Source organism: Amblyomma mixtum, chromosome 4 (genome assembly GCF_055824585.1).
Source record: "Amblyomma mixtum isolate Tamu chromosome 4, ASM5582458v1, whole genome shotgun sequence".
Taxonomy (NCBI): domain Eukaryota; kingdom Metazoa; phylum Arthropoda; class Arachnida; order Ixodida; family Ixodidae; genus Amblyomma; species Amblyomma mixtum.
This window is the reverse complement of record NC_143015.1, coordinates 83,817,608-83,830,143: the sequence shown is the minus strand read 5'-3', so window position 1 is coordinate 83,830,143 and position 12,536 is coordinate 83,817,608. Positions and strand designations below refer to the sequence as shown.

The window sequence follows — 12,536 nt, the reverse complement described above, 5'->3', positions numbered from 1 at the left end:
ATTTTAATAGAGGCGCTTCTTCGGAATGGTGACACGCCTGTCATGCGCGAGAAAATCGAAGGAACTGTGTCATGGTTCAGCCACGCTTTTTCGACAGAAATGTCCAGAGGTCACATTAGGGACAAGCTCTGCATGTAGCCGCTCTTACGAAAGTGCTTCGAGCAGAGTAGGCTTGCTTTCGGTCAGCTTGAATTCTTCGTCACAGCAGCGAGCGCTTGCGCTGCGAGCTTTTGATCTTGCTAAAATCAGTGGAGGACGACACATTCTCGGCCGTATTTGTTCATGGACACGAACGCAGATTAGTACCTCGTGTTGAATCTGATTCTCAAGGTCGGCTGACAAGCTTTGTCCGTCACAACGCACGCAGCACGAGAAACAACGCGCGCTGAAAGCTCGCTCGGGTGCGCCGAAGTATCCCCGGCTCCTCAACGTGACGTCACGTTGGCCGCCATGGACGAGGTTTCCCTCTCCGCTGTTCTCCTCTCCTACGCTCGCGCGGGGCGCGGGAGATTTGAACATCGCGTTTTTAATTGGTGACTGCGCCACTGTTTTAGCCAAAATCGAAAAAATAATTTCACAGACGGGATCAGCAATGACACTACTTCAAAACCCTAAAAAATTAGCTGATTCGAAAACCGCCTCAGTATCCCTTTAAAACAGCGCAAAAGACAGGGACACAGATAGAAAAGACACACACAGAGCTGACTTACAACTAAACATGTCCCCCCCCCCAAAAAAAAAGGAAAATGAAAGGTGTAACGGTAAGGGACAGGAAGAAGGCAGAGTGCGTGAAGGAACAATTGTGGGTTAAAGATATCCTAGTCGAAATCTGGAAGAAATGCGCTTGCGCAGGGCATGCAATGCGAAGGCAAGAAAATCGCTGGTCGTTAAGGGTAACAGACTGCATGGATACCAAGAAAAGGCAAGCATAGCAGGGAGCGGTAGAATGTTAGGTGAGCGAGCATGATTCAGAAATTTGCGGCCATAAGATGGCCGCAGCTGGTGGGCTGTATTAATTAGAGAGATATGGGAGAGGTCTTCGTCCTGCAGCGGGCGCAGTGATAATGATGATAATGATAGTAATGAAAAGTGAGGTAGCACTATGGGCCTAAAACGTTAGTGCACACTCCTATCTACACCTAGGGAAATTAGCTGGACCCCTACAAGCTGCTGCATGTCTATACTTGATATTCTCGTTCTTTCAATGCCTGAAAAAAACACGAGATATGCAATCATGCCTGACACCCTCTTGACCTATAATAGATCTTTTTCTTCTATTTTGAGAAGGAATGGCGTTCGTTACGGTTCCTGTAGCTTCTTGCACCTTCACCTATGCCCCTTCCACACCTAGTTACGCAATGCCCGCATGACTGCGCATCTTTGCGTGGAACGAATAATTCCTTGATCTGAGCAGCCTATATAAAAACTTGGTTCACTTCTGAATGTTCCCTTCGATGCTATGAGTGCAAGCCAAGGTTGAGTACATTTTTCTAAAACAAGCCAACGCGTTAATGCGATCGATATTTAGTGTTTCCTTGACTGCATTAGCGGTTACTCTTTCAGATACTTTGCAATCAAAACAGAAAGATGATTAATGCGCTATTTTTCAGGACTCTGACGTCACCTGTTTTCTGGGATAAGATTAGCAGCTGCGGCTGTAAGAAACCTTTGTTACCTTTTTTAAGGTAACGTTTCAATACTCCTGGGCCACCTTGTAGTTGGTCACAGCTTAGGCATGTTCCACCAGCAATTACTGGCCAGCGGCTATGCGATCCCTCAGCCGTAGTTCGCACAGGTAGCATTATGCATCGGTTGGGCCTTTGGGGGACGACCTGACATTGCCCTTGTTGCACGCCTTTTGTGTGCGTCGTCATTAGCTTCCTGTATTAAGGTAGGAAATATTTTCTAATGCATTATCTCTAAAATGCTGCAAAATATCTGCAGTTAATTTATTTCCACTTACCAGTCTACCCACGTGTAGTGCCTCTTACACTTTTGCCAGATTTTGCCAGACTTTTTACGCCAGTTTAAACATCCGTCCAAATTTTGAATGACGTTGCGTTCCTTATCTCTCGGTACGTACTATCACGATGGAAAGAAATGAGATCAGAGCGGAGCCTAGGCGCTCTGCTGTTCACATTTTTTTTTTAACACTCTTTAACTTCGGTGGTAGCAAACAGATGCAAGAGTTGTCCGTGATGCATTCTAGGACGACTCTAGCTACTTTTTAGCCGCTGCGGTGGCTCAGTGGTTATGGTGCTCGGCTGCTGACCCAAAAGACGATGGTTCGATCCCGGCCGCGGCGGCTGGAATTTCTTTGGAGGAGAAATTCTAGAGGCCCGTGTACTGTGCGATGTCAGTGCACGTTAAAGACCCCTGGTTGTCGAAATTTCCGAAGCCCTTCACTACGGCGTCTCTCATAGCCTTAGTCGCTTTGGGACGTTAAACCCCATAAACCAAACCAAACCTAACTACTTTTTCTTACCAGCCAGGTAAAGCGCGATGAAAAGAAATTCGAACAGCGCAGCGCGTAGGCACCGCGCTGTTCGGGTTTCTTTTCATGGTGATACGTCATGATACCCTGGCTAGGTATTCTTTCCTGCCTTAGGGCTTCTTCGCTTTCCGACTGTTCTCCATCTTTATATTTTACTTTTACCTATAGCTTACCTCAGCGGTTATCGACTCCGATCGGTCGACTTCTCTTAACTGATGGGTGTTGTTCCATACGTTCAAAATCTGGTGTTTTTAAATAACATCCTATGCTTCCTAGAAGAGCTTACTTAAATCGCGCCTAGCTTCTCTACTTCATAGACCAACTGAATCCTCCGCCATTTTATTGAGAATGATGTCATCCATCGCCTCTGTGCTGTTGTCGTATTGCTGGGTCATCTTTTCTGGAGCAAGAACAGGGTGTCCCTTTATGAAGTACTTTTCCCCCAACGACAAACTTGATTATGTTCTTCGTGAACGCTTTCGCTAACTTCGTTTTCTAAGCTAGGCTAATCTCACACTTCCCGATTAAACTGTTGCCACACTTGACCTTGTCGTGTGCCTCTAAATCCTGCAGGTTGGCTAGACTGGCAGATATAGTGAAGTCAATTTCTAGTTTCCTCATTTTGCCACTTCTGTGTACACACAGTTTTATCACGTTTACTGGAGAGCGCATTAATAATTATTCTATAGCTTTCTTGTACAAATAATTGTTCTCACCTGTTATTCTGGAATTGATTTCATAATTAATATTCCCTGCCTCCTTCACCTGCACCTTGGTAGGGACGTCATCTAGCAGTACAGTCTACGAGGTTTTTACTTCATTCGACTCCTGTTCAACAACTTCCTCAAACTCTTTTTCAACGACACGTCATCGTGACTAGGAGTCGATGCTTGCACCTGCGCTTAAAATAGTGAAGGAACAATACTGTACCGGTTACGAGTGTTAGTGACGCTGCAGAGATGGATATGGCTGCGACAGATTGCTGCAAGAAAAAATAAAGGGAGTCATTTACCCTTCTTTGAATAAAAATCTCACTGACAGCTGTGCGGCAGCGGAATGCTGAGGAAAGTCGATGTGGTTTGCAATTCTGATGGAGGGTGCTGAGTTATGTTTGAGGTGAGTGGTAGGGTAGTGTATATGCGGGCCTCACGCACTGTCGCTCATTCATCCATGTAAGGCGGGCGTGACCGGTCCGACAACCAAAACAGGCGAGGGTGAGACTAAACGATCTTGTGGCGCTGTACCTGTTCTCTCGCTTCCGGTCGCATCACTAGTGGGGGCGACAGTGATACGACACACCAGCAAGGCTCACCACACCTGCTGTGCCTCTCTTCCATGCCTTTTCTGCTCACCCTCCTTCTTGCTACGACACCGGCAATTACGGTTCCATGCAACCGGGAAACATGGGCTTCACATCTGCCTCTGTAGAACTGCATACGAGGGGGTACCCAAAAGAAACCGGACTAAATTTTTTGGTCGGCAAAGCTTCTGTGGTGCCGCGTTTTGCCACTAGGAGCGCATAGAACGAACATTCCAGACTCAGTAAGCCGAGTGCCATCGTTGAAGGAGGTCAGACTAGTTTAGGCAGAGTTTTAGAGTGACGACTGTTTTGTGTGAATGTCGTTTTTGCAATGGCTGATTTTCGTGAACAGCGTGCGCCGGTGAAATTTTGATTTTTGCCCGGAAAAAGTTGAATGGAAACTCTTGAAATATCAAGAAAGACGTACAAGGACGATGCTATGGGGACAACTCAAGTGTTCCTGTATCGAATCCTGAATCAAAGCAATAAGCATGCCAATGGAAAACTTCAAATTCACCTCGCCTCAAGAAAGCTCGTCAGGTGAAACCAAACCTCAAAACAATGCTGATTTGTTTTTTCGACGACATGAGAGGAGTCGTCCATTGAGAATTTGTTCCGCAGGGTCAGACAGTTAGCCAGGCTTTCTACTTGGATGTTTTGAAAAGATTGGGCAACAGTGTGCGGTGGAAGCGGCCAGATTTGTGGCGGTCGGGTGACTGGTTTTTCCATCATGGCAATGCCCCTGTTCGCACAGTTCTGTCTCTACGACAATTTTGGACCAAAAATGGCCTGACCCCTATTCCTCAACCCTCATACTCTCCCGACCTTGCCCCGTGCTACTTTCTTTGTTTCCTAGAATGAAAAAATAGGTGAATGGAAAGCGTTTCGCTGATGTTACTGAGGCGAAGAAAAAAACGACGGAGGCACTGTCAAGCATCACAAAAGATGAATTTAAACAATGTTTTGAAAAATGGAATAAAAGATTCGACAAGTGTATCATTGCAAGTGGGGAATACTTTGAAGGATATTGGTCTGTGTTTAAAATGTGAACAAATAAGTTCAAACAAAAATAAGTCCGGTTTCTTTTGGGTACCCCCTCGTATAGTGTCCATTCAGTGGCATAGGAGTTTTAACACCAGTTATAGTGTAAACTGAATGTGAAAAAAATACTGATGAAAGAAAACTGAAGTATGAGAGAAAGATTGCACAACACAACATAGCAACTGTAACTTCACGGCACACACTTGCTAGCTTCTGGAAAAGGCTATGGAGTACATACAGTTCGCAGATAGAATATAAAGGAATCGGTGAGAGCAGAACAGAAATGAAATTTTGTGCTGGAAAAGCTTACAAGGAGTAGGACCCGTCCTCAAAGCTAGCGTATAGTAGGGTGGATAAATTTATTTACATACTTTCAATCCTTACACATCGAAACAGATCATTGTATTACACAGGAGCTGCTCGATTTCACTCACCGTTAAAAAGATGTAGACTGCGCACGCCGTTAGGGAAATTTTTGCGTTGAAGCGTAGACGAATGTACTGCGGAGGAAGTGTGAATAAAAATTAGCATATTAGCATTTTATAGCACCAATGATACAGCACAGATGTCCAGAAATGAAACAAAGAAAGAAGCTTACGCTGCCACTGCTACTACTTATTTTCACACCCAATATGTGGGATTTATTTCTGGGAACACTGCATTTATGCGAAGCTAGGGCGAATGAATCAGTGCCGAAACTGGAATCTTCATACTACCCCTCTATTACATAGCTTATTTTAATTTAGTGAACTACATTATAGCGGAGAGCAGTCAGACATCAAGCCGGAGTAGATGCTGTGATTATTTTATGCTTTGTGTACAGCCGCGAGAGCAAATATGCAGCGGTTACTATAACTAGAATGCTTGCTTGCTGGTCTAGTTGGTTCATTGTAACTTATGGAACAGCGCAAATAAAATTAAGAAAGGGCGACGATAGAGACAGGGTGAAAAGAGCGCTGACTTCTAATTATTTAATGTGTTGAAGATGCCACGCTAGTTTCTGTACATATAAAGCGGCGGACCCCACTTTTATGGATAAACGAAATGTTGCCGGGAGTTTCGGTTTGGCGCGTAGGTATGTGAGCAAAAGAGCGGCACATTCCTGGCACTCACCTGAAATATGGACGTGATGCCCAGCTTGTAAACGACGGGTACGAAAACTCTGGTGCCAAAAGGAAATAACAGCATGGGCAACAATGCGCCATAGAAATTGTGCCATCCGTAAGCGTAGTAATAAGCCGACATGGCGATGAGTCCAGTCGATGAGAAGAGCGATGCCACCGTAGAGGCGGCGAGGGGCAGTATTCTAAGCTTCCGGCTACCAAGGAAAATATCGCTCGCCGTCACATCAGATCCGCCTTCGGCAGCAGGCTTCCGGAAGGAGAAGTACAGGCCGACGGCAAAGTTCGCCACAGCCAGAACAACGAAGAGGGCATACTCCAGTACATGCATGGTCGTCAGGATTTCTTTTTCTTAATCTTGCAGGTCACCTTCCACTCACACGCTCGAAAATTAGCCACTGAAAGAATGGGCACTCAATGGGCACTCTCAAGCTGCAAGAGAGCTCATGTGCATCATAAACTCGCGTGCCTAATACGGCGAAGCTCTAACCATCCTGTCAATTTGATCAAAAAGTCCACAATAAGCCAACTACGTTCCTCTCTAATATCGACACAATAGCGAGATCCAAACCGCGAAGTCAATGCTTAGAACACAATTACGAAAATTCTAGAGCATTGTTTTGAGGGACCTACAGCTGCTCAAAGCAGGAAATCCAAGTCTAGAAATAGCTCAAATCTGCAAGTTGTCTGGGAACAAGGGCTCTTACCACTTCAGTGCGCTAGTGTGCTATAATTTCGCTCTTGTTTCGAGAATATGTGCCCCAACACTTACACCAGACAGCGTCACTCCTATGTTGTGTGCGTCCAGTTCCAGCTGCACTTTTAGGGGGGATATTTTTGGGTCGCAAACGTACACAATGAAACGAAAATACTCTGTCGCTTTATGTGGTCCTCCAACTGTGTCAATAATGAGCGTTCCTGCCCTCATTTAAAAACTTTTCATTTGTGAGGCGACTTGAACGTATCACATTGGTCTGAAAAGTCTGAAAAAAAAAAAACTGCTGCTGCTCAGCATGTGCTCGAAATAATTCGTGTCATATCGCGGAATAACCGCAAAAGCGGCTTCCCTGCTGCGCCTGCAACGTAAGTGTCGTCGTGGTGTGCGAAAGGGAGGAAATTACTTCGCTGCATCCTTAAAAGCAGAGAACCAGGTAATGGTAACAGAACTACCTGCCTGCACATTTGTATTATTTCAGACGCGACAATGAATAAGATGTCGCAAACACATATGCAACCTGCCACGAATCTTGCGCGGTCTGCTTGCGTAAACAAACGTTTTAAAGGGAAGCTGATCGTCCTTCTGAGAATTCGTCGAGATTCAAGGGTTGAAATGTATGATCAGAAATAGAGGCTTTTACGTCGGTTCCCTCCACTTGCTTGTAAATGAACCCTATAAAGTAAGATGAAATGACGCTTCTGTGAAATGACGCAAGCCGAGAATTTGTACAGTAGCAATAATATTGTTCACATAATAGCCGAATAAATCTCGAACTATTCCTCAGAGCCTCGGAAATGTCGCAGACAATTAGATTTCTTATTATAGGAGCCTTCGCCCATATCTTGCAATGGTTTCTTCCTTAAAAACAAGTGGTTTTGCGTTCAAAATGCGCTTAGAGATGTGCAACTGCAAAGAAGGCTGAAATCCGTCGCGACTTTAATTATTGACTGCGGCGCCATTTCAAAACGCTAGCCCAAAAACGTATTCGTATGCTTTATCTTCAAGCGTAACGTATTCGGCCGCTTTAAGCTTGTTGAATTCCGAAGCGTCTTCAGTTGCCCTTTATGACCCAGCTCTTGCAGTTCCTCCATCGCCTGCCCCGATGATCAATTCAAAATTTCTTACAAGACGTCTCTAGTTAGCAAACAGCCTTTCAAGCCCGCATTTCTCTCCTTTCTCTGCTTCTCCATTTTCTGTTCAATTCACTTTTCAATTCAATTAAATATATTTCTCATTTTTTATAAGAGTAAACAAACGCCAGGGCAAGCCACGAAAAGCTACTGATTAGCAGCCTGACGAAGGTTGGTGCCCCCTATGTTTGACACCTTGAAGGGCGGTTGAAGGGAAAGAAAACTTTTTCCATTATCACAGAACAACAACAGCGCACCCATGACAATCGGCATCCGCTGCGGGCGACGTGGCATAATTAAGCTTAATGTGAAATCGGTCTACCCATGGCGACGCTTTGAGTGTGCTTCAGCCCTCTCGGCAACAGTTTAATTTGTGGCATAGTGGCATGGTGAGGTTTTCCCCGCGCAGTTCACACAGCCTTGCTTATATGGACTAATAATGTCTGTAATCTGGCTATATACCTCATTTCATGCATCAGCGCGAGCCTAGAAACGCTTCTAAGGTTCGAGTTTAGCATAGAATACAAATAATAAAGTCACTGGTTTTTGTACACAAGTTTGATCGAAGGTACTGACGTGATTTTTTATCAAGCAGTAATAGCACTGCGGTCACCGACAGAGCTTTGCACGTTTCCACTGAGTTCAACTGTACGTGTCTGAAACGAAGCAATGAAGTCATTGTTCTTGCTGGGTATTTCTGAGCGGGAGAGGAATTTTCGTTTTCAAGCGGTCTGCTGATGATGAGTTGCGTCTAAAACTGGTGGCTTTGCCCGGAGAACAGCTGTGGTGCCAAGAGTGCATTGCACGCGCTCGTTTTTTTTTGTTATATTGTGATTCGTTGTTTGTGATGGTGACTGATTATGTGACGCTATAGGGGGCTTTCATATGTACTGAACTGCAGCTTCGCTTTAGGCAACTGCTGGAATAGAAGTATATACGATGTCTGTTAGAAAATAATCTGAGCGTTGGCCATTGAAAAAAAAAATGGCATAACTGGAGCGTTGGAAACCTAATCACCTTCAAAGTAGTCTGCTTGGGAATCCACAAACTTCTCCTAGCAGTGCTGCCATTGTTGGAAGTATTCCGAAAAGGTTCCTTTCGGAATGGAGTTTATCTCAGCTGTCGTTGCAGCCATAATGTCATCTCTTGTCTGAAATCGCGCTTCTTTCATTGGCCTCTTCATTTTGGGAAACAGCCAGAAGTCGCAGGGGCCACATCAGAAGAGTAACGAGTCTGTTGAACTACAGGAGTCTGAATTTTCGCCACAAAAGTCTGATTCAAGTGCGAGGAATGTGCCGGAGCATTGTCGTGATGGATGCGCCAATTTCCTGTTATCCTCAACTCCGGTCTCTTGCGCCGCACAGCACCACGTAGGCGACAGAGGTTATCCCTGTAGTATTCTTTGGTCATTGTTTGACCCTGTGGGGTGCGTACTCGTGGTGTGCCACACGGAGGGAGTCAAAGAAAGCAGTCAGCATCACTTCGACATTGCTGCGCACTTGGCGGGCCTTCTGTGGTCCATGGAATTCCTCCACTTGATGACTGGGATTTGGTTTCCGGGTCGTACCCGTACACCCAGGACTCGTCACCAGTGATTATGGTGTTGATGAAGTCGGGGTCACTGTTTGTCGAACCCAGCATGTCCTGTGAGACTTCAACAAGAAGCTGCTTTTGCTCCACCGTGAGCAGCTTCGGCACGAATTTCGCCGCAACTCTCCCCATGGCCAAATCTTCGACGAGAATGGAATGTGCAGAAAAATTGGTAATGTCCACCTCTTCCGCAATTTCTCGGATAGTCACACGACAGTCCCGCATCACCACAGCGTTTACTTCGGCAATGACCTGGTCATTTCGGCATGTTGACGGCCGACCATAGCGTGGCTCTCTCTCCACCGATGTACGCCCGTCTTTAAATCAATTGTACCACTGCTTAATCTGTGCGCGGCTCATAGCATCGCCACCAAAATCCGTTTGAATATTAAGAATGGTTTCCACTTGGCTGTCGCCCAGTTTCTGGCAAAATTTGATGCACTAGCGCTGCTCCTGTCGCTCCGCCATTTTCCTAGCAATAAAAAACCAACGAGAGCACTGCGCACTGCCTCACTGAAACGCTGAGTCCCAGAGACTGCCGCTATCCGCAGGCGGGAAAAAATTCGTGCATGCGCACGAAGGTTCAAGATCAGCTGCTGCAAGCGCGCTTGTTTCATATTCATCAGTTGTTCGCAAAAAAAAAAAATAAAGTCGGATACTTTTCTAACAGACCTCGTATGTCGAAGACGACGATGGCCGTGGATCATATGTCGAACCCTGGATGGCAAATACTCTGAAACGCTTTCACCAGAAAGTTTTCCTGTTTAATTAGACCCCTATTAGTTGACTGCAGAGCGGCTTATAAACAAGCGATGTCATAGATTGGAAACATGTTTGCTGATTCGATTGAGGGTTGACCGTTCACATTCGGCAACGTGAAGAACTATGGCAGTGGGCAGATAGCTGGGTGTCAAAATTTAAAGCTCAAAATTTATTTTTCCTCACAATTATCACCATCATCTGCAGTGGAACTTCACCTCAAATTAGGCTCTGTGAAATCAATGCCCTATAGTTATGGACAGACCCTCTCTATGGGTCTTAACCTAGCATTTCGCCCTTAACCCTAACATGGGTATGGACCTGTACGCGCTGATAGCTGCAGCTCTTCGGGATCGACTTCTTAGATAAGAAAATAAAGAGCACTTCAGGCATCCTTTCTTAGTGTACAGTGTTGCTGAGGCATTCTATTTGTCGTTTAGAAAAGAGCTTTCGCGTTGTGTTGAACGGAAAAAGCGCAAATGTCTCTTCGGTTCGGAGTATCTCACCGTAGACATCATCACGCTGACCAGGATTATTTAATTCTATAAATCCACCCCACTCCTCCGTCCTCGTTCATCGCAGTATGGTTGCGCCAAAAGACATTTGCTGTGGGAAGAAATGCACATCTGGTAACGGAACCCTGCCCGATAATATCCCTGTCATGCAAAGGGCATGCACAGTTGTTTCTCCCCCATCGCTCTAGTTTAGGGCCATAGCCCCCTAGGCTACATGATCGACATGATCGACTAGGGTGACCCCACCCGTCTAATACTTTATATTTGCGCAAGACATAACTGAACTAATTGTGATGTTTACTTTATATCAAACGAGCATCTGCGGCCCGTTGGTTTAATACACTACTTAAAAGTGAAAGCAGCGGTCGTGCTTTTATACACGCTATTTCCAAGTTCTTCCTACCAGTGGTGGCAGCCGTCATCGTTACGCCCCTTGATAGCGAACTGTTACTCTGCGTCCCAAATACAGGCCGCAATAATAAGGCACCAAAAATCTTTTCAGATTGCAGATGTCGACCAGTGCCCCCTTTACATAACCGTCAATATCATAACTCTGATAATTATAGACAGCATTCCCGCCCGGTTTTCATGATCAGGGTGCTCAGAAGTTCAAAAGTGACGAAATTTCAGCACTTCAAGAAGCAGCCATACTGACAGGCTTCATATGAGCCGTTCGTATGGAATTCTAGAAATATGGAGTCCGTAAGATAAAAAAAAAATATATGGAAGTCCACGTCTCGCTTGCACAGTGTACATCAGCATTACACAAAATTTCTCTACGAATTCTATACAGTGCACTTGACGTCATATGGAGTCCGTAAGTGTCCCTACGTCTATCTATGCAGTCCATACCGACTCTTTATGATCCGTACAAACTCTATAACATATCTCATGGAATTGTATGGAATTATGGAACTCGTCATACGTAAACTTTCAGCGTTTCCGTTTCAGCGTTAGCGCAATCTTTCTTGGCAGCGCTACGATGGTGGCTGATATAGCTGCCCAGCTGTGCAGAAGCGACACATCAAAAAACAAGCCGCAAATATGCAAGCTCATTGCTTTCTGCGTAAGGATACCTTAAGTAAACTGCGAGTCAGCATCCAAGTGCTAAATAACTCCATCTTATTTTCTGCATTGTCCTTTTGCGAAATAAATTTCCTCACAGCACCGGTCCTCTGGGCCGTCGTTTTGCTGGTGGTGTGGAACAGATTTAATTCCACTAAAAGTTCTAAATCGGCTCAGGAATGTTATATTATAGTTGGCTAAAGCTTGCTATACCCAATGGCGCGAGCTCAGGCAAGGTTCTTTTTATTCTTTGAAAAGCATCACTGTTAAAAGGCACCCATAACCAACGCTCCATAGTAGTTTACCCAGATCAGGAACACATGATGGTTTTCGCGTGACGTACTCTTGGTTTGTGTAGAATTGAAGCATATATGGTGGCACGCTGAACGATCTAGGGCTCGTACTGTGGGCATACTCGAGGCTGTTCAACAGAAAAACAGCACGGAAAAAGGCAAGACACGCCGATACATCTCGAGAGAAAAGAAAAACGAAAGTATCTTCCAACTGGCAACAGTGAGCAAAAACGTCGCCGACCTAGCTTCATATCGCTTTACAAGCAGCAGATGAATGTGGTTGGTTGGTTGCTTTTTGAGGAAAGGAAATGACGCAGTATTTGTCTCACATGTCTCGGTGGACACCTGAACCACGTCCTAAGAGAAGGAAGGAAGGTGGCAGTTAAAGAAGAAAGAGGGAAAGGGGTGCAGGAGTGGAGTGTCACAAAAAGCTACAAATCTTTACATTAGATCGCTATTCTTTACTATAAGAAGATTATCCTGTACAGCTGCACTCCCCCCTCCCCCCCC

At 45.3% G+C, this 12,536-nt stretch overlaps 1 protein-coding gene across 1 annotated transcript in view; it reads right to left on the bottom strand.

The window, feature by feature from the left end:
• The window catches only part of LOC149347237 (sodium-coupled monocarboxylate transporter 1-like), a 37,009-nt gene extending 30,722 nt beyond the window's left edge, over nt 1-6,287 (bottom strand). The window contains exons 1-3 of the mRNA XM_089541532.1: nt 5,949-6,287; nt 5,270-5,335; nt 3,425-3,476 (exon numbers count right to left, since the gene is read on the bottom strand). Of these exons, the coding sequence (XP_089397658.1) occupies nt 3,425-3,476; nt 5,270-5,335; nt 5,949-6,287 (457 nt within the window). The remainder of the gene's footprint in view (nt 1-3,424; nt 3,477-5,269; nt 5,336-5,948) is intronic.
• Nucleotides 6,288-12,536: the final 6,249 nt, after the last annotated feature.